The 20,381-nt window shown below is 46.7% G+C and overlaps 1 protein-coding gene and 1 non-coding gene across 5 annotated transcripts in view; one reads left to right on the top strand and one right to left on the bottom strand.

Annotated features, from left to right (window-relative positions):
• Positions 1–13,641: 13,641 nt before the first annotated feature.
• On the bottom strand, positions 13,642–13,769 carry LOC114815371. Its single transcript, XR_003763134.1, has one exon. It is a non-coding gene; the product is annotated as a U6atac minor spliceosomal RNA (small nuclear RNA).
• A 2,189-nt stretch (positions 13,770–15,958) lies between these two features.
• The window catches only part of APLP2 (amyloid beta precursor like protein 2), a 76,646-nt gene continuing 72,223 nt past the window's right edge, over positions 15,959–20,381 (top strand). For all 4 annotated transcript variants that reach the window (XM_029074573.2, XM_029074576.2, XM_029074575.2 and 1 more), the window contains exon 1: positions 15,959–16,107. In XM_029074573.2, the coding sequence (XP_028930406.1) occupies positions 15,994–16,107 (114 nt within the window). In that variant the 5' untranslated portion in view covers positions 15,959–15,993. The remainder of the gene's footprint in view (positions 16,108–20,381) is intronic.

Genomic DNA, 20,381 nt, shown 5'->3' with positions numbered 1-20,381 from the left:
AAAGTGTTCTGCACACTTTAAGGGCTCACTAAATACCACTGGCTGACTGAGAAGATGTGCTTTTAATAAGGTAGGGAGAGTGATGGTCTGTCAGATATGAAGAGGACGGGTGTTCCAGGCCAGAGGCAGGACATGGGTGAGAGGTTGGCGGCGAGATAGAAGAGAACAAGGTACAGTGAGTAGATTGCCATTTGAGGAGCGAGGTGTGCAGGCTGGGTTATAGTAGGAAAGGAAGGAGGTAAGGTAGGAGGGGACAAGGTGATTGAGTATTTTAAAGCCGATGGTAAGGAGTTTGATGCGGAGGTGGATGGACAACCCCTGGAGGCTCTCGAGGACCAGGGAAACTTGGACTGAATGTTTTTGTTGAAAAATGAACCGGCAGCAGAGTGAAGTACGGATTGGAGTGAGGAGAGACAGGAGGCAGGGAGGTCAACAAGGAAGCTGATGCAGTAATCACGGCAGGCTAGGATATGGGCTTGGATTACCACCCTTTACTTTCCTTGTGACCTTGGAAAAGTCACTTAACTTCTCTGTGCCTCCTTTCCCTCATCTGAAAAATGGCAATTCAATACCGGTTCTCCCTCCTACTTAAATTGTGAGCCCCACATGGGACCAGATTATCTTGCACCTACCCCAGCGCTTAGTACAGTGCTTGATACTTAGTAAGCACTTTAATAAAACCAAAATTATTATCACTATTCATGGCCTGTTGGTCTTTACCAGTCCTTTCAGTGCCCTGCTTGGAATATTTAGGTAAATGAGCTGCAAAACAACCTAGGAGTTTCCTCCAGTTTTTATTACTAACACGATGGTTTGATTAGGGTGACTATTTGTCTGACTTTATACTGGAGAGTTGCTTTGCAGTTGCATTTTGCAAATAGTAAGCACTCAATACATACTACTACTAGCAGTTAATTGTATTCAGGCAATCAATGCTATTTCAGTGCTTACTGTGTGTAGAGCGCTGTATTAAGAAGTTGGGAGAGTAAAATAAAACAAGCTTACAGTCTAGAGGGGAGAAAGGCGTTAATATAAATAAGTAACTTACGGATATGAACCTAAGTACTGTATAGGGCTGAGGGTGGGGCACAACCACTACAACTACTTACTGAGCATTTACTTTGTAGCGAGTGCTTGGAAGAGTCCAATAGAATTAGTAGATGTGATCCCCGCCTTCGAAAATCTCGCAGTCTGGCCGGGCAGACAGATCCTAAACTAAATTACAGATAGGAGGAAGTAATGGAGTATAAAGATAAATATATATAAGTGCCACGGCTGGTAGGGAAGGCAGTTTTGTGTACCCAAGCATTTAGGTGACACGGAAGTGCTGAAGTGGCAGATGGGAGAGGAAAAGGGTTGTATACCGAGAAGAGTCATCAGGGAAGGCCTCCTGATAACAGAGAGGACTCCGGCATTTTTAATTATGACATCGGCCTCAGCTCTTGCTGCCGAGTTCCATTGCTTGGAAGCCGAATTCCTGTTCGCAGGGACCTAGGGGAAGAACCAATGACTCTGATTGGTTGGGGAGAAGAAGAGGTGTCAGGATTTCTGCTAGAGAAAAACCTCCTGATCCTTTGGGCTTCTTTTTCTTTTTTTTTTATGGCATTTGTTAAGCACTTACTATGTGCCAGGCACCGTACTAAGCCCCAGGGTGGATACCAGCTAATTAGACCCAATCCATGTCCCATATGAAGTTCACAGTCTTAATCCCCATTTTACAGATGAGGTAACTGAGGCCCAGAGAAGTGAAGTAACTTGCTCAAAGTCACACAGCAGACATGTGGCAGAGTGGGGGTTAGAACTCATAACCTTCTAACTCCCAGGCCTGTGCTCTATCCACTAGTCCATGCTGCTTCTGCAAAAGATTCCTTATCCTTCTGGAAAGGGCATGGGGCTGAGAGTCAAGAGACCTCGGGATCATGTCCCAGCTCTGCCATTGGTCTGCTGGGTGACCCTGGGCAAATCGCTTAGTCTCTCTGGACTTCTGTTTCCTCTTCTGTACAATGGGGTAAAATAGATTGTTGAGCCCCTTGAGGGACAGGAATTGTTTTCGAGCTGATAACCTTGCTTCTATCCAAGTGCTTTGCACGTACTAAGCGCCTAATAAGCACCATTATTATGATGATGTCCTAATATTGGGCAACCTGCTTAATTCACATAAGGTAACATTCACCTGCAGTTTCCATATTGTTGGTAGAGGGGAATCTGGTATCCTCCCCTGTGCCACTGGGGTCATGATAGATGTGATCAAAATTGTCATAATGTCAATTAATGGGGAAACTGTGACTTTCAGGTTTCTAGTATTTTCACAAAGCTGGTGAGAAAGAGCTACTGCAGCTATAGTACAATTTTTACAAAATCTCTGGAGTCCCACTTGATTTTTTTTCTCATTTTCATTTTAGTTTGGCTTGAATCTCTCTAAATTTTCAGCCTAGATTTTACTGATCAACGGCTAATACCAAAATGACCCAATCCACTCTTCCAACCTTAAATCACAAGTTTCGTGGAAACATCCCTCAAATATGTATTTATTATTTCCATTTACAAGATGATGTCATTGGAAATCATTGACACCAGGCACGTGAAAAGAGTTGGAAGACATTCCATAAAGTCATAAAACTGTGAAAGTAATTAATGGTATGACAGATCCTCAGGGAAAACGTTTTAAAGGACTTCCTGAAAAAATGCCCATCCTTAAGGGAACGTCAGGTAGTTGAAGTTGTGATGGGTATTTCATGAGCACCCACTGAGTGCAAGGTACTGTGATAAATGCTGGGAAAGGACGATGGGAGCATGAGATGAACTCTGTGCCTAAAAGGAGCTTCCATTCTGGTAAATCATAGAATGAGCCCAAAAGGTCACTAAGCTCCCCCAACTGAAGTGTAAGTTCCTTGAGGGCAGGGATTGTGACTACCAGCTCTCTCAGGCACTTAGTACAGTGCTCTGAACCCAGTTAAGCGCTCATCCATTCATTCATTCAACTGTATTTATTGAGCACTTACTGTTTTCAGAGCACTGTACTAAGTGCTTGGGAGAGTACAGTACAGCAATAAAGAGACACATTCCCTGCCCTCAGTGAGCTTACAGTCTAAAGTGGGGGAGGCAGATATTAATAAAAATAAATTCCCTATATACTCATAAATTCAGTGGGGCTGAGATGGGGGAAGAAAAAAGGGAGCAAGTCAGGGTGATGCAGAAGGGAGTGGGAGAAGAGGAAAGGGTGGGGGGGGTTAGATAAATGTCATTGACCGATTAAACAAAGTCTCTATTGTACTCTCCCAAGCTCCCCCAGATAGACTGTAAATTCTCTGAGAGCAGGGATCATGTCTACCAATTCTCCCAGCACAGTGCTCTGCACACAGTTAAGTGCTCTATGAATCACACTGATGGATAAAACTGAATGCCTCTCCACACCCAGTAGGCACTCAATAAAGACTACTGAGTGATTCAACTGGCGTTCCAGCTTTGACTTCGTCTGAACCCACTCGAGGCTCATCATCAGTCCTGCTGCTGATCTTTGCCGCTTCCCATTAGCGCTAATGAGCTCAGAAGGAGAATCGGAGGCGCCTCTTTGGTTCTAATCAGTAATACAGAGTGGTGGGTTATAAATAAACTCACCTGTTGTTCTTCCTGTGATTTTTGAAGAAAGAGGAGCAAAACGTCTATGGGTTTTTTGCCACAGAACCAACAAGGGGAAGATTGGATTGGGCCCATCTCTGAGATGAGAAACTACAAACTGATGAAGGATTGGAGAAAAGTGGCAGAAAACAAAGCTATTTGCAGGAACTTTTGGAAGTTATCTGGTCCGATCCCTGAGCAGGATGATACCTACATCAAGCAGAAGTTGAGCAACCAGAAGGACCTGGGTTCTAATCCTGCTCTGCCACTTGTCTGCTCTGTGACCTTGGGCAAGTCACTTAGCTTCTCTCGGTCTCAGTTCCTTCATCTGTAAAATGGGGATTAAGACTGTGAGCCCCATGTGGGGACATAGATGATGTCCAATCTGAGTAGTAGGTATCTACCCCAGCATTTAGTGCAGAGCCTGTCCAATAGTAAGCATGTAATGATTACCATGAAAAAAAAAGGAGTCAGATAACTGAGGTTCTAGATGTTTGTCAATCCCATTTTTTACTCTTTCCAGGAATGACAGTTCTACTCTCCCTCATAACTTATTTCAGTGATTAACAACCCTTCTTAGCCAAAAAATAAAAAGAGTTCTGCTTTACATCTAGCCCGAATCTTTCTTGCTGCAATGTAATACTAATTACACATGTTAAGCACTTGGTAAATGCTGGAGTAAATGCAAGGTTATCGGATCAGCTACAGTCCCTGTCTTATGGGAAGCAGCGTGGCTTAGTGGCATGAGCCTGGGCTTGGGAGTCAGAGAACATGGGTTCTAATCCTGACTCTGCCACTTGTCTGCTGTGTGACCTTGGGCAAGTCGCTTAACTTCTCTGTGCCTCAGTTACCTCATCTGTAAAATAGGGATTAAGACTGCGAACCCCATGTGGGACAACCTGACTACCTTGTATCCACCCCAGTGCTTAGAACAGTGCTTGGCACATAGTAAGCGCTTACCATAATTATTATAATTATTATTACTAGGCTCAGTCAAAATTTATCCCCATTTTACAGATGAGGATGAGATTAGGAAATGAGGCCCAGAAAGGTTAAGTGACCTGTTCACCCAGCAGACGAGTGACAGAGGTGAGAAGAGAACCCAGATCTGCTGACTCTCAATCTGTTGCTCTTTCCTCTAAGCCACGCTCCCATCATTTTTTTCTTCTTCTGTTCTCTGTGGAAATTGAGAATAACTGGGCAGCATCCTATTTACTCTATCATATTCTCTTAAGCGCTTAGCACACAGGAAGCCCTCCATAAGTACCACTGATTGATTGATTCCTAAAACCACATTTGAAGATGGTTATTTAGTCACTCTTCTGCTATTATATCTCCTAGCTCAATTGCCTTTACTTCTCTAAGGTTTCCTCATAGGTTCTAATTTCCAAATAGTTTTGTCCCATTACAGTCTCGTCTTTGGATTTTTTGCCACTTGCCATATCTTTCATCCACTGTGTATGGCTCTGTACACAGTGTTCAATAAATATGATTCGATTGACTGAGGTGGAGGCCAAAATCTGACTCTGTCCTTTTAACAAAGGTTTGTCCTGTACTGACTACAGATTATCAATCAATCGGTCCGCGGTATTTCTTGAACGCTCACTGTGTACAGAGTACTGTACTAAGCACTTGGGAGAGCAATAATAATAACTGTGGTATATGCTAAGTGCTTATTGTGTGTCAGGCACTATTCTAATATTGTTGGTATTTGTTAAGGGCTTACTATGTGCAGAGCACTGTTCTAAGCGCTGGGGTAGATACAGAGTAATCAGGTTGTCCCACATGAGGCTCACAGTCTTAATCCCCATTACAGATGAGCAATGAGATTCTAAGCACTGGGGAAGATATAAGATAATCAGGCCAGACAGTTCCTGCCTCACACGGGGCTCACAATCTAGGTAGAAAGGGAGACAGGCACTGAGAGGTAACTGAGGCCCAGAGAAGTGAAGCGACTTGCCCAAGGTCAAACAGCCGGTACACAGCAGCGCCGGGATTAGACACTTGATTAGTCCTCTGACGCCCAGTCCTGTGGAGATATGGACTCCACATCCCCTGCCCACAGCAAGTTTACAGTCTAGACGGGGTAACAGACAGCAGTATAAATAAATAAATTATGGGTATGTACTTAAGTACTGTGGGGCTCAGGGCTCAGATTATATAAACCTTCCTGGCCCTTGCTTGCTGCCCCTTTCCCAGTCCTATTGGAAATTTAGATTGACATTCCTTAACTCTTCTGTAACTTGTGATCCAGAGGGAGAAGTGCGGGGGAGAAAAAGGACCCCATTGCGTTAGAGAAGCAGCATGGTCTACTGGATAGAGCACGGGTCTGGGAGTCAGAAGGACCTGGGTTCTAACCCCAGCTCCACTACTTGTCCACTGTGGGACCTAGGACAGGGTAAGTCACTTCTCTGTGCCTCAGTTACCTCATCTATAAAGTGGGGATAAAGACTGGGAACCCCATGTGGGGCAAGGACTGTGTCCAACCTGATTAGCTTGTATCAACCCCAGTGCTTAGTACAGGGCCTGATACATAGTAAGCACTTAAAACAAATACCAGGATTATTATTATTATTACATAGGAAGGGCTTAACAAATACCATTTTTAAAAAATAGGGTAATCCGCAAACTGGAGATTCATCCGCTGCTAATCGAGAGATGATTGTATTAGGTTTTCCATCAGAAGCCGCCTCATGAAATGTTTGCCATTCAGACTGAAATGTGGCCGAGAGGGAAGAGCAGAATCAGAGAACTAGGCCAAAAATAAATGAATGAATTTGCTGAAATTATAACTAAATGAGTATCTAGAAGTGCCAGGGCTCCTAGGGAATGGAGGAAACCGGAGCAGCTGGTAGCCTCAGGAAGCTAGGAAATGGCAGGCACATGTCCTAGGGGACCCATGTTAGGAGAGGCAGTGGAGGAAAAGACATAACCAACCCCCATTGATAGGAGAGGGGGCAGGTACTATTTGGGCCCTCCCCAGTTCTGCCACCAGGTCATGAACATTCCCCCTCATAAATCTCTTCGGCTTAGCCACTTAGTGGGTAATAGATTAAAAAAAAAACCCAAAATGAATTCCCTTCTCTTGCTCGAAGAAAGGGTTATTGACTCATCCATCATGTTTTACATTTTTAAAATGTTACTCTGTTATTACTTAGGGAGGAGAACAGCAGCTTACCTGATCTTGTGATACTCAAGTATCAATTGATCATAACTAAAAGAGGGCCATGTCAGTATCTAATACACTTACAGTGCATTATGTTTCAGCAGTATGGCTCCTTGGGTAACGTAATGGGAATCCATCAAAAGAGAAACACCCCGACTTTGACCAACTACTCCCTTTCTCTTCCCCTAGATGTCAGGTTTTTTTAAATTTGTTTTTCAATGGCATTTGTTAAGCTCTTACTATGTTCCAGGCACTTTATTAAGAGCTGGGGTAGGTACTAGCCAATCAAGTTGAACACAGTCCATGTCCCATATAGGGTTTACAGTCTTAATCCCCTTATTACAGGTGAGGTAACTGAGGCACAGAGAAGTTAAGTGATTTGCCCAAGGTCACACAGCAGCAAGTGATTAGAGGACTGATTAGAACTCAGGTCCTTCTGACTCCCAGGCCCCTGCTCTATTAGGTCTATTCAAACCTGAGTTCAGTTGTGGGCAGGGAGCGTATCTACTAACCCTGATATAGTGTACTAGCCCAAGTGTTTACACAGCGCTCTGCACACCATAAGCCCTCAGTAAATACCACTGATTGATTGATCGATACAATACAACAGGGTTGGAAGTCCCTTTTCTGCCCATGACTCCACGACTCTGAAAGCAAGGCTGAAGAGAACGGGCTCAGGTGGTGTTGAAAGAGAGGGCTCCCTTTGGGCCAGACTCTGAGTAAGAATGCCTGATGTCACAGACAATGCTTTGGGCTCTTTGATGTTGACAAGTTCTTCCAGGATTAAGAAGCCCTGAGCCAGATGGTCCCTTCTCAGGAATCAATCAATCAATCGATGGTATTCATGGAGCACTCACTGTGTGCAGAACACTGTACTAAGTGCTTGGGAGAGTCCAACACAACAGAGTTGATAGTCCCGTTCCCTGCCCACAATGAACAAACAGTCTAGAGGGGGAGACAGATATTAATATAAAGAAACAATTTATGGATATGTACAGAAGTAATAATTACGGCACTTTTTATGTGCCATAATTATTTTTATGTCTCCCCCCGCCCATTTTCCTCAGCTTCCCCTCCCCTCTGTGTCACCCCAATTCGCTCCCTTTGCTCTACCCTCCCCCCAACAGCACTTGTGCATATGTACATATCTATAATTCTATTTATATTAATGCCTGTTTACTTGTTTTGACATGTATATATCTAGAATTCCATTTATTTATATTGATGCCTGTTTACTTGTTTTGATGTCTGTCTTCCCCCTCCTAGACTGTAAGCCTGGTATGGGGAGGGATTGTCTCTCTTTCTTGCTGAACAGTACTTTCCAAGCACTTCATACAGAACACAGTAAGTGCTCAATAAATATGATTGAATGAATGAACGAAGGTACTGTTCCAAGGGCTGGGGTAGATACAAGTTGATCAGGTTGTTCACAGTCCCTGTCTCACATGGGGCTCACAGTCCTAATCCCCATTTTGCAGATGAGGTACCTGAGGCCCAGAGAAGTGAAGTGATTTGCCCAAGGTCACACTGCAGACATGTGACAGAGCAGAGATTAGAACCCAGTTCCTTCTGACTCTCAGTCCCAAGCTCTATCCCCATTAAGTGCTGGGGGACTGAGGGTGGGGTGAATACCAGCGCTTAGTACAGTGCCTGGCACATAGTAGGCGCTAAAGAAATACCACCATTAGTGTAAGTGCCCAAAGGGTACAGATCCAAGTGCATAGATGATGCAGAAGGGAGTGGAAGTTGAGGAAAGAGGGCTTAATCAGGGAAGGCCACTTGGAGAAGATGTGCCTTTAATAAGGCTTTGAAGGGAGGGAGAGTGATCGTCTGTGGAATATAAAGGGGGAGGGAGTTCCAGGCCAAAGGCAGGATGTGGATTAGGGGTCTGTGGTGAGATAGAGGAGATTGGAGGTAGGATGAGTAGATAGATGAGATCGAGGTAGGGTGAGTAGATTGTTGTTCCGAGGAATGAAGTGCCTGGCTTAGGTTGCAGTACTGAATCAGAGAAGTAAGGTAGGAGGGGCTAAGGTGAATGTCTGGCACAGAGTAAGTATTTAACAGATAACATAAAAAAAAGACTCCCAAGCAGATGTGGCCTAGATACAGTTTTCTTCTTTTCTTTTTTTTATGGTATTTGTTAAGCACTTACTATGTGTCAAAGTCCGTTCTTAGCTCTGGGGTAAATATAAGTTTGTCAGTTTGGACACAGTCCCTGTCCCACACAGAGCTCACAGGGGCTTGGGAAAGTACTTTCATTCAATTGTCGCATTTATCGAGCACTTACTGTGTGCAGAGGACTCTTCTAAGCGCTTGGGAGAGTATGATACAACAGTGAACAGACACATTCCCTGCCTACAACGAGCTGACAGTCTAGGCGGAGGAGACAGTAATGCAAATAAATAAAATTACAGATATGAATATAATATGCTGTGGGGCAGGGAGAGGGGAAGAGCAAATGGAGCAAGTCAGGGCAACACAGAAGGGAGTGGGAAAAGAGGAAGGGGGTGGCTTAGTCTGGGAAAACAATAGGGTTAGTAGACATTCATTCATTCAATAGTATTTATTGAGCCCTTACTATGTGCAGAGCACTGTACTAAGCGCTTGGAATGTACAATTCGGCAACAGATAGAGACAATCCCTGTCCAACGACGGGCTCACAATCTAATCGGGTAGACATAACCTCCCCCCGACCCTGCCAATCTGTAAGAAAAATAAAGAACAAGAACTACAGGGTCAAAGCAATGGGGGGTGAAAGGGAGAGTTAAACACAACATTTTCTTTTTAATTCATTAAGTTCTTTTTCACATGAATCATTGAACTGACTTTTGCAGCTGTCACATCAAATTCTCTAGCCATAACAACCTACCGATTTCGTTTTTATTTAGTGTATTTGTCGGTGTTGTGGTTTAATGTTTCATCGTTCCTGTCTCCAGTCGCTTCTCTCCAATTATACTCTTAGACTGTGAATCCCCAGGGGCAAGGATCGCATCTCATTCCCAACTTTGTATTCTCTCCTAGAGCTTAGCATAATGCTGTGCATACAGTAAGTACTTAAGGCATTTGCTATCTCTGATGTATTGTACTCCCCCAAGCACTTAGTACAGTGCTTTGCACACACTAAGTGCTCAATGAGATCGATTAACAAAACTTTCACTACTGCTCGAGAAGGTTATCTATTGTTAGCAAAAAAAATGATTATTTTGCTCCCGGGGGGGGTGGTGGTGGAGGGGGAGTAACTTAAACAAAAAGAAAACACATCATTGGGAATCTTTGAAAAGGAAAGATACACTCAGTTCAAACTATGACATTATGTATTGTCCTTTGATACATTTAAATTTGGAAAATAATTTTCCTTAAGCCAGAGTCTTTTAAGGTCTGAGTTTGGGTAACTGAAAAGAAAATTACAAATGTCAGAATGTGGCAATAAAAGAGATTTAATTCCTTTCAAATTTTAGAAAAAAATGAGATTTTAATAAGGAACTAGTGGACCACTTGACCATTTTAATTAAAAACTGCTCTGCTTATTGATCTGCTATAGCATCCGGCATTTAAAATCATCCACCAGCTGTCCCTGTCTCCATTATGGATCTTTTGTAAGTGTTCATAAAGGACAGACAAGTTTGGCAATCCTGCAAGCTCCTACAAGATTGTTCGAATAAGGGGCCGTGAAAGTAAGGTGAGCAGGAGATGAATGGATGATGTCAAACTTACAATAATACTGATGGTATTTGTTAAGCACTCACTATGTGCCAAGCACTGTTCTAAGCCCCGAAAAAGACACCAACTCCCCTCCCCCTATGATTAGCACTTTTATTGGTACTCGGCAGAAATTTCTACCCTACTATTCTCTGGGGAGATTGTAGACTGAAGATTTAATCCCCTTCCTTCTCCCTCCTCCCCCAGCACCACCTCACTGACCTCATTTCCTACATGACTAATGGACCAGGCCTTTGGGGGATTCAGTCTCCCATTTATCTTTAATATTCATATTTCTGGAATGTCTGATGAGGCTGGTATTTGTTAAGCACTTACTGTGCGCAAAGCACTGTTCTAAGTTTTGGAGTCGATGCAAGTTAAGGTTGGACATGGTTCCTGTCCCAGGATATATTGTAAGGTTTGGGGTTTACTGGTGAAATCATCCTAAAATGAATAGTGCTCCGCACAAAGTAAGAGTTCAATAAATACTACTGATTGATTGATTGATTCATCCTGGAGGCTTCGCAAATGACTTGCACTAACATTAGACAAAAGGCTTGCTAATCAGAGAGCCTGGAAGAAAAGTCATTTGCAATTCCACAGGCTCCTTTTCTTATGCATCTTGTCTCTAAGAGTCTATCACTTGACTTGTATAGTTCTCTCTGTTTGTTCATCTTTATTTGGCCTTTTTCGCCCATTGGGCCGAAACAAAGACTGCACCTTTTCTTCTCTCATTCCCCGGCACAGGACAGGGGCTACTCCGGGAATAGTGGAACAGGATTTAAACCTCTTCATCACTGTACCTCCTGGAATATACTTTTCCACAAAGCCAGGATATAGCCAGATTTCTGAAATATTTGGATATTTTTATCTGTTTCCAAGATATAAGTAGTAATAATTATGCTATTTAATAATAATGTTGGTATTAGTTAAGCGCTTACTATGTGCCGAGCACTGTTCTAAGCGCTGGGGAAGACACAGGGGAATCAGGTTGTCCCACGTGGGGCTCACAGTCTTAATCCCCATTTTACAGATGAGGTAACTGAGGCACCGAGAAGTTAAGTGACTTGCCCAAAGTCACACAGCTGACAAGTGGCCTAGCCGGGATTCAAACCCTTGACCTCTGACTCTAAAGCCCATGCTCTTTCCACTGAGCCACGCTGCTTCTTGCTTACTAGGTGCCAAGCACTGTTCTAAGCACTGGGGCAGATACAGGGTAATCAGTTTGTCCCCCGTGGAACTCGTGTTAATGCTCATTTTACAGATGAGGTAACTGAGGCACAGAGAAGTAAAGCAACTTGCTCAACATCACACAGCAGACAAGTGGTGGATCTGGGATTAAAACCCACATCCTCTGACTCCCAAGCCCGGGCTCTTTCCACTAAATTACGCTGCTTCAAGATAAGGGCTTGAATTACACAGGGTCATGATGGCATTTAGGATTTACTAGATGCCAAGCACTGTGCTAATTTCTGGGGTAGATACAAGATGTCAGATCACAAATGGTCCCTGCCTCATAGAGGGGCTCACAACCTCTAGACTATGAGCTTGTTGTGGGCAGGGATTGTCACTGTTTTTTGTTGTTCTGTACTTTCCCAAGAGCTTAGTACAGTGCTCTACACAGTAAGCATTTAATAAATATAAATGAATGAATGAATAAATGAACCTAAGAAGGAGAATGGGTGTCATCCCTATTTTACAGATGAGGAAACTGAGCCACAGAGAAGTAAAGCAACCAACCCCAGGTCACCCAGGAGGCCAGGAACCAAACTGAACAAACTCATACCCTTGACTCTAGGCCACATTTCCTCCAGTGTACTCTGATTACTGTGCTTTTCTTCAGCCATAAACAGGTGCGGCAGTGATTGTCAAGATTTCACTTTAAAAGGGGCAGAACTCAGTGACAAACTCCAAAGCAAGGAACAGGAAGAATCTGAACTTTGGGGAGGAATAATAAGAATAATGATAATAATATCTGTGGGGTTTGTTAAACCCTATGTGTAAGCACTGTTCTGAGCAGTGAGGTAGATCCAAGATAATCAAGTCTCACATGGGTGTCAGAGTCTAAGTGGTAGGTAGAACTGGTATCAAAAACCCATTTTGCAGATGTTAAGTCACTTGCCCAAGGTCCACAGCAGATAAGTGGCAGAGCTGGGATTAGAACCCATGTGAAAGTAAAGGTGTCGAAGCAAAGGGAAAGAAATTGTCCCTGAAACGATTTTAGAAAGTCATGAAGTTCACGTCCTTACCTCTAGGCTCACACTTAGACCATGTCTTTCCAACTGTATCAAACCGTTTAAAACAAATCCTCATTTTAAAATCCCGACGATTAAAAGGAAACGGTTTTACAACCAGCCAGTGATAATTGCTGCAGGAAGCTGTGCAGACAGACAATTATAAAAAGGGTCTGGGTAAATTCTTGGAGGAGAGATATGCAACAACCTCTTAATAGATTATTAGAGGGAAAAGCCAGGGAGTCTGGGAGGCTCAAGAAAGGTTTTTATATAGATCTCTAGTTGGGTTATTAAAAAAAATTAGGGATTTTAGAGGGTAAGTCTTTAATGATTAGGATAAACTCTAAGGATCCTTGGGAGAGACAGTGTGGCCTAGTGGAAGAGAAGGAGTCAAGAGCCCAAGTTTCTAGTTCCAATTCTGCCACTAACCAGCTTTATTTCCTTGGGCAAATCTCTAAACCTCTCTGGGCCTCGGGTTCTTCATCAGCAAAATAGGATGAGATCAATCAATCAATGGTATTTATTGAGCCATTATTGTGTGCAGAGCACTGTACTGAGCACTTAGGAGAGTACAATGCAACAGAGTTGGTAGACACGTTCCCTTCCCACAGTGAGAGCACAGTCTAGCGGTGTCTGCTCTCCTCTCCTTCGATGGGACAGGGGCTGTGATTCATCCGGTTATCCTGTTTCTACACCTCGGCTTAGTAAGTGTTTGGCACAAGGTGAGTGCTTCATACTTACCAAAATCATCATGTAAACTATTTTACTGGTTGTCTCCTGTGCTAGATTGCAAACCTTTTTTTATGGTATATGTTAAGTGCTTACTATGTGCCAGGCACAATCTATTATATTATTCATTCAATAGTATTTATTGAGCTCTTACTATGTGCAGAGCACTGTACTAAGCGCTTGGAATGTACAATTCGAAAAACTTGGTTAGATGCCAGGAAGTAGGTGGCAATGCCTTAACCATATGTGTGCTGTAAAGGCCACTAGGACCTCTTCCATCCTTCTCAAGGGGAATGCTAACCTTCTCTCATTATTATCATGAGAGTTTATAGGTCCCACATGGGGCTCACAATCTAAGTAGGAGGGAGCACAGGTATTGAATCCCTATTTTGTAGATGAGAGAACCGAGGTCCGGAGTAGTTAAGTGACTTGCCCAAGGTCACACAGCAAGGTATGTGGTAGAGTTGGAATTAGAACTCAGGTCCTCTAACTCCCAGGCCCCTGCTCTATCCACTAGGTCACACCACTTCTCAAACTGGCCCACGTCCTCTGGCCCACGTCCTACCGCTGACCTGGAATGCTCTCCCTCCTCACCTCCGCCAAACTCACTCTCTTCCCCTCTTCAAAGCCCTCCTGAGAGCTCGCCTCCTCCAGGAGGCCTTCCGAGACTGAGCCCCTCTTTTCCCTCTGTTCATCCCCTCCCCACTCCCCATTCCCCTCCCCACATCGCTTGTGCATATTTGTATATATTATTTATTACTCTACTTATTTTGTTAATTATATCTATGATTCTATTTATCTTGACGATATCGACGTCAGACTCCTTGTTTTGTTTTATTCTGTTTTGTTTTGTTGTCTCTCTCCCCTGTTTAGATTATGAGCCTGCCGTTGGGCAGGGATGGCCTCTATCTGCTGCCAAATTGTCCATTCCAAGCTCTTAGCACAGTGCTCTGCACACAGCAAGCTCTCAAAAAACACGATTGAATGAATGAATGAATGAATGCATGAAGAAAAGGTCCCTGAGGCCCAGAGGAGTGAAGTGGGAAGCAGAGTGAATCAGTGGACAGAACCCGGGCTTGGGAGTCAGAGGTCATGGGTTCGAATCCCAACTCCCTCGCATGTCAGTTGTGTGACTGTGAGCAAATCACTTCACTTCTCTGGGCCTCAGTCCCCTCATCTGTAAAATGGGGATTCAGATTGTGAGCCCCACGTGGGGTAATCTGATTAATAATAATAGTATTTGTTAAGCGCTTACTATGTGCAAAGCACTGTTCTAAGCGCTGGGGGATACCAGGTGATTAGGTTGTCCCAAGTGGGGCTTACAGTCTTAATCCCCATTTTACAGATGAGGTAACTGAGGCACAGAGAAGTTAAGTGACTTGCCCACAGTCACCCAGCTGACAAGCGGCAGAGCCGGGATTCGAACCCACGCCCTCTGACTCCCAAGCCTGTGCTCTTTCCACTGAGCCACGCTGCTTCCACCCTGGATTTACCCCAGCGCTTAGAACAGTGCTCTGCACATAGTAAGCGCTTAACAAATACCAACATCATTGTTATTACTGACTACGGTTGAGCTGCAGAGCGCTCCGCACAGTGCTCTGCACACAGCCAGCGCTCAATAAACACGATTGAATGAATGAATGAGTGAGTGAGTGAATGAATGAAAGGTCACTGCCGTTCACACCTCCGCACTGACCGCAGGCAGATGGGGGCGGGGCTTTCCCAGAGGGCGTGGCCTGTGCCCGGAGTGGGCGTGTCCCGATACCGGATTGGCCGGGGGTTTCCCGGGGGCGTGGCCTGGGCCGTAATGGAAGGGGCGTGGCGGAATGGACGGGGCGTTCCTGGGGGCGGGGCCTGGGCCAAGAGTGGGCGTGGTCTGCGCCCGGGTTGGTCGGGGATTTCCCAGGGGGCGTGGCCCGGTCCGTGATTGGGCGGGACGCGTGCCCGGAGTGGGTGGGGCGGTTCATGGGGGCGTGTCCCGGGCCCGGATTGGCCGGTGCTTTCTCAGGGGGCGTGGTCCGGGTCACGAGGAGGCGTGGCCCGGGCCCGGATTGGGCGGGGCTTTCCCGGGGGCGTGGCATGGCCCATGAGTGGGCGGGGCGTGTGCTCGAGGTGGGCGGGGGGGTTCCCGAGGGGCGTGTCCTGTGCCCGGAGTGGGCGTGTCCCCTGCCCGGATTGGCCGGGACACTCTCAGGGGGCGTGGCCGATGCCCGAGGGGGGCGTGTCCCGGACCCGGATTGGGCGAGGCTCTCCCAGGGGGCGTGGTCCGACCAGGCGTGGGCGGGGCTTCCCGGGGGCGGGGCCAACGCTCCCCCTCCCTCCTCCGTTCAGGGGCGGGGAGCGCGGCGAGGGGGGCGAGGTCCTGCGGGCTCTCCGATTGGCTGACGGCGCGGCCAAGGGGGCGGGCTCTCCGGGGCTCGGCGCCGGGCCATTGGCGGCCGCGGAGGGGGCGTGGTCTGTGAGCTCAGTTCCGGCGGGGGTAAAACCCCCGGGGCGGCGGCGGGGCGGGCTCAGTCGGTCCTGGCGGGCGTCGGGCGAGGCGGGCGGATGGCGGCCGAGGCGACGAGGAGCGGGGCGGCGGGAGCCGGGATGGGCAGGCTGCTGCTGCTCTGTCTGCTGGGGCTCACGGCGCCCGCGGGCGCGCTGGCCGGATACATCGAGGTACCTTCTCCTCCTCCTCCTCCTCCTCCTGCGGGCCGCGGGCACCCATGGCGGGGCGCCGCCGCCGCTGCAGAGCGGACCCGCCCCGCCCCCCCCTCCTTGGCGCAGTGCTCAGCGCAGGAGCTCGGGGCTGCGGAGAGTCGCTTGCAAGGCGCTGGGGGCTGAACCTCCTCCCTCCCCTCTCCGGGCTCCGCACCTTCCCAGCCCCCGCGGGGGCAGCTCTGCAGGCTGCCCGGGGCAAGTGCGTGTGCAAGGGCGCGTGCAAGCGCCTGTGCAAGTGCGTGCCTGCGGCGGAGTCGCCGGCTCGGGCCGTTGCTCCGTACCTGGGGTTGCAGCTGCCCGGCCCAAGGCACCGACAGCCGTGCACACCTCTGCACGCTGGCGCGGACCCGGGCACACTCGCGCGGCCCCGTGCATACTCGCGCAGCCCCCTTCGGAGGTGAGGCGGCGCGGAGCGCTGCGCGGAGCGCTGTGCTGAGCGCTAAGCGACGGGGCCGGGGGGCGGAGTGAGGATGGGGACGGGTCCTGTGCAGGGACCGACTGTGTCTGTCTGTCTGTCTGTCTGTGTGTGTGTGTGTGTGTCTGTCCTCCGCCCCCCTGGGGAAAGGCCTTTCTGTCCTGGGCGGATCAGGGCGGATTTTTTGGCGCAGCTGGGCTTGCCGCCCTCCTCCTCCTCCTCCTCCTCCTCCTCCTCCTCCTCCTCCTCCTCCTTCTCCCGAAATTAACCTTGGTAGGGGAGGGGGACTGCTGATGCTGCTCCCCCCCGGGACTGGGGCTCCCTCTTTCCCCCCGGGACTGGAGCTCCCTCTTTCCCCCCGGGACTGGGGCTCCCTCTTTCCCCCCCGGGACTGGGGCTCCCTCTTTCCCCCCCCCGGGACTGGGGCTCCCTCTTTCCCCCCCCCGGGACTGGGGCTCCCTCTTTCCCCCCCCCGGGACTGGGGCTCCCTCTTTCCCCCCCCCGGGACTGGGGCTCCCTTTTCCCCCCCCGGGATTGGGGCTCCCTTTTCCCCCTGGGATTGGGGCTCCTCTTTCTCCGTGAATGGGGTTCCCTTTCCCCCCCGGGAATGGGGCTCCCCCTTTTCCCGCCCGGGACTGGGGCTCCCCCTTTTCCCCTCCCTTTCCTCTGCCTTCCCCAAAGATCGGCTGGACGGCCGCATCTCCCCCCCTAACAGCACACGGAGCCATCCGTCAGTCCTATTGATTGAGCGCTTCCTGCGGGCAGAACACTGTACTGAGCGCTTGGGAGAGGCCACCACCCCGCAGGTGGTAGCCCTGTGCCCCGCCGGCCCACAGCCGGCCCAAGGCCTAGAGGTCACCTCTCAGACGCCCCACTGCCACGGCCCACAAAGGTTCCCACCACCTCTGCGTCATTTGTAAAGCCTTTTTATGATATAAGCCTTTTTATTTTTCTATAATGACGTCTCTCCCCCCACCACCCCCAGGCTGTGAGCTCGTGATGGGCAGGGAATGTCACTGTTGATGGTTCTTCCTCTTCTTATTATCAAAATCACATTTTTTTAGCACTTACAGGGAATGTCCCTGTTTGTTGTTATTAATAATAATCCCGCTTATTATCATTAATAGTAACCCTATCATTGAGCACTTACTGTGTGTCCAAACCCCTCTATTGAGCCCTTGGAAGAGGATCCTATAACATCAGACCCATCCCCTGCCCACAACGAGCTCCCAATCGTATTGTCCTTTCTCAAGGGCTTAGTAGGGTGCTCTGCACACAGTGAGCGCTCAGTACATACTATTGAATGAGCAGGTGAAATGAGACGAAATCGCCCTTGCCCCTCGCCCCTGCCGAGGTTGGTGCTGGAGTTTGGACGTGCCACCAGATCTAAAGAAATTCAGGGCAGAGGCGAGACTCCTTTTGGCTCCTGGAGCCCGGCCTCCTTTGCAGAAATATTTCTCGCCTGGAAGGAGACGTGCTTTCGGAGATAGTACTGGCCCGCTGGGTTTTGTGTAGCTGCTAAGTCCGGTATGATTTCGTAGCATTGTTCCTTCCCTCTTTTATTTTTATTTTTTTTAGAATTAGAAGTGACCCCTGCATTCCTGGCTTGTAACCAAGGAATGTGAGTCTTGAATTGGCCTGGAAGCTTGGTAGTAGATGACAACTTCCTATGGGAAAAGCCTCAGATAAATGCATTCTTCTGGGCAAGATGGCATTTTCCTGCTTGGGTTTTTTTTTTTATTTAATTGTTTGTTTTTTAAACTGTCTCCCAGGCGAAGCGTTAGCCAAATATTTGTGTTTCATAACTGGAGTTATGCAGGGGTAGGTATCAACATTACCATTTTCCTGATATTAAAATTTAAGACTGTACCCGAATGTAATGTGTTAGAAGCCTGGAGGTCTGAAATGATTGCAGGAGAGCAAGCCAGACTTTTTTTTTTTTTTTTTTTTTTTGAGAGGAAATCCACCTCAATTTGGGATTTGGTTTTCAGCTTTCGTCAGCTGCTAAGGTTTAATGAAGAACCGGATAGAACGAGTGAGAAGTCGGCCACCAGTTAAGGCAAATTCATTATTTCCCTCACCTCCTTGCTTTCATTTAAATCTCGTCCTTCACATTTAGGAACCTGATGATTTCAAAATCAGACTCCGATTTAGCACGACATCCCTTTTCGCCAGTTCACACTCACCTAGCTGTATTTAAAGGGACATTTTACCAATATTTTCACAGCAGTAATCAGGGTGTGTTGCTTTCATTTGACAGTTTTTATAGCTCACATGAATTTAGCAGCAAAATTAATTAAAACACTGGCAGCTCCCAGGAGAACCTTTATTGCTTTGAATCCTTTTCTTCCAAGCTGCTCTAGAGAACTGATTTTTTTAAAAATGTCTAATAAGATGATTTCCCTTTGTCAAACTAGTAATATGAGTTGGGAATTTTTTTTACATATTGAAATTTTTTTTTCTGTTGAGTGCCACTCCACTAATCCGTGTAAAGTAATAAGGTTTAAGCCGTTTAATTCAGATAATTTATTTTAGGCCTTCTTGCTGAAGGTGAGGAAGATTTTCCCTGAGATGAACCTGAGGTTTTTCAGCTGAAGTAGAGATCGGGTTGCTTGGTATGGAGAATCCCTGGGGCTGCATGGTGATGACTGAATTAATCTCTTACACCTGTTAAAATCTCGACCACTTCCTCTTCTATATCCCAGTGCATCCTGTTCCCAAATGGCTCCTATTTGGGGAGCTGAGTCCAGGGCTGAAGCTGCCCTGGACTCAGAGAGCAAGCCTTTGAAATATTTTGGAAGCAAATGATGCATTTGGCAGAAAGCAGAGGGCCAAGAAGCCCCAGGTGGGAGAGGGCTAAATTAGTGGTGTAAAGTGGTGGATTTGGAGTGAAACCCATGTACTGGTTAGGGAAACGTTCTTAATAATTGATCATAAGATATGTAAGAGCGTCCTTTTCAGGAGGAGGTATTTTGTAAGTTAATCTTTCCCAAGCAGGGCATTGCCTTGCACATCTTCCCATTATAGCAGTGGTTCTCTCCCACCCAGAGCCTGCATGGGGGTGAGCCCTGAGCTATGTGAACCTTGACTGCAGAAGTGTAGTGATCACTTCAGCTTATGAAAGGGCTTGTCTTCATTGCTAGAGAGCTGATCAATTCCTGGCAATAAATCTTTCTCTCCCCCCCCACTCCCCAAAAGACAAACTAAATATAAAATCGGATCTTCACGATTGACACTTTTATGCCTTGAGTCAATCTTTTGCTCATTCAACGAGTAGTTCATTCTATTTTCTCATTCTTTAAATTTCTGTTTTTGAATTGGCTTTACCATAGTCACGTAGAGCTCTTGCAGTGACATAGAAAATTCCTATGGCCTAAAAATCTAGGGATGTTTCTGTATTTGCAATCACTTAGAATGGCTGCATGAAAACAATTTGGGAGGCATTCGATATACAAGGCTTGTGATTTAAAAAAAAAAAAAATTGAGATTAAACAGATCACCTCGAGGCCTAATTGTATCTAGAACAGCATGTCTTGATTTATGGCTTAGATTGAACACGCCTACATGTGCATTTTCAAAATAGAAATGGCTTTTATCAATCCGGAGGCCCCCAGTGATTTGTATCAGATGTAGCACACCAAACATTCACTTCTCTTGGGAATTTTTTTCTTCTGCCTTATCTCATCACAAACTGAATTTCACCTAACTACAAACTGCAAGTGTGACTTTTAAATGTAAAGAGTAGAAAGCTGATTTAAATTGAAAGCTAGCTAGGATAATTGTTCCTGGAGCTTTCATCCTCATGTGACTCTCCTTC

The sequence above is a fragment of the Ornithorhynchus anatinus genome, chromosome 11, assembly GCF_004115215.2.
Source record: "Ornithorhynchus anatinus isolate Pmale09 chromosome 11, mOrnAna1.pri.v4, whole genome shotgun sequence".
Classification (NCBI taxonomy): domain Eukaryota; kingdom Metazoa; phylum Chordata; class Mammalia; order Monotremata; family Ornithorhynchidae; genus Ornithorhynchus; species Ornithorhynchus anatinus.
Note: the sequence above shows the minus strand (reverse complement) of the source record. Positions and strands in the feature narration are given on the sequence as shown.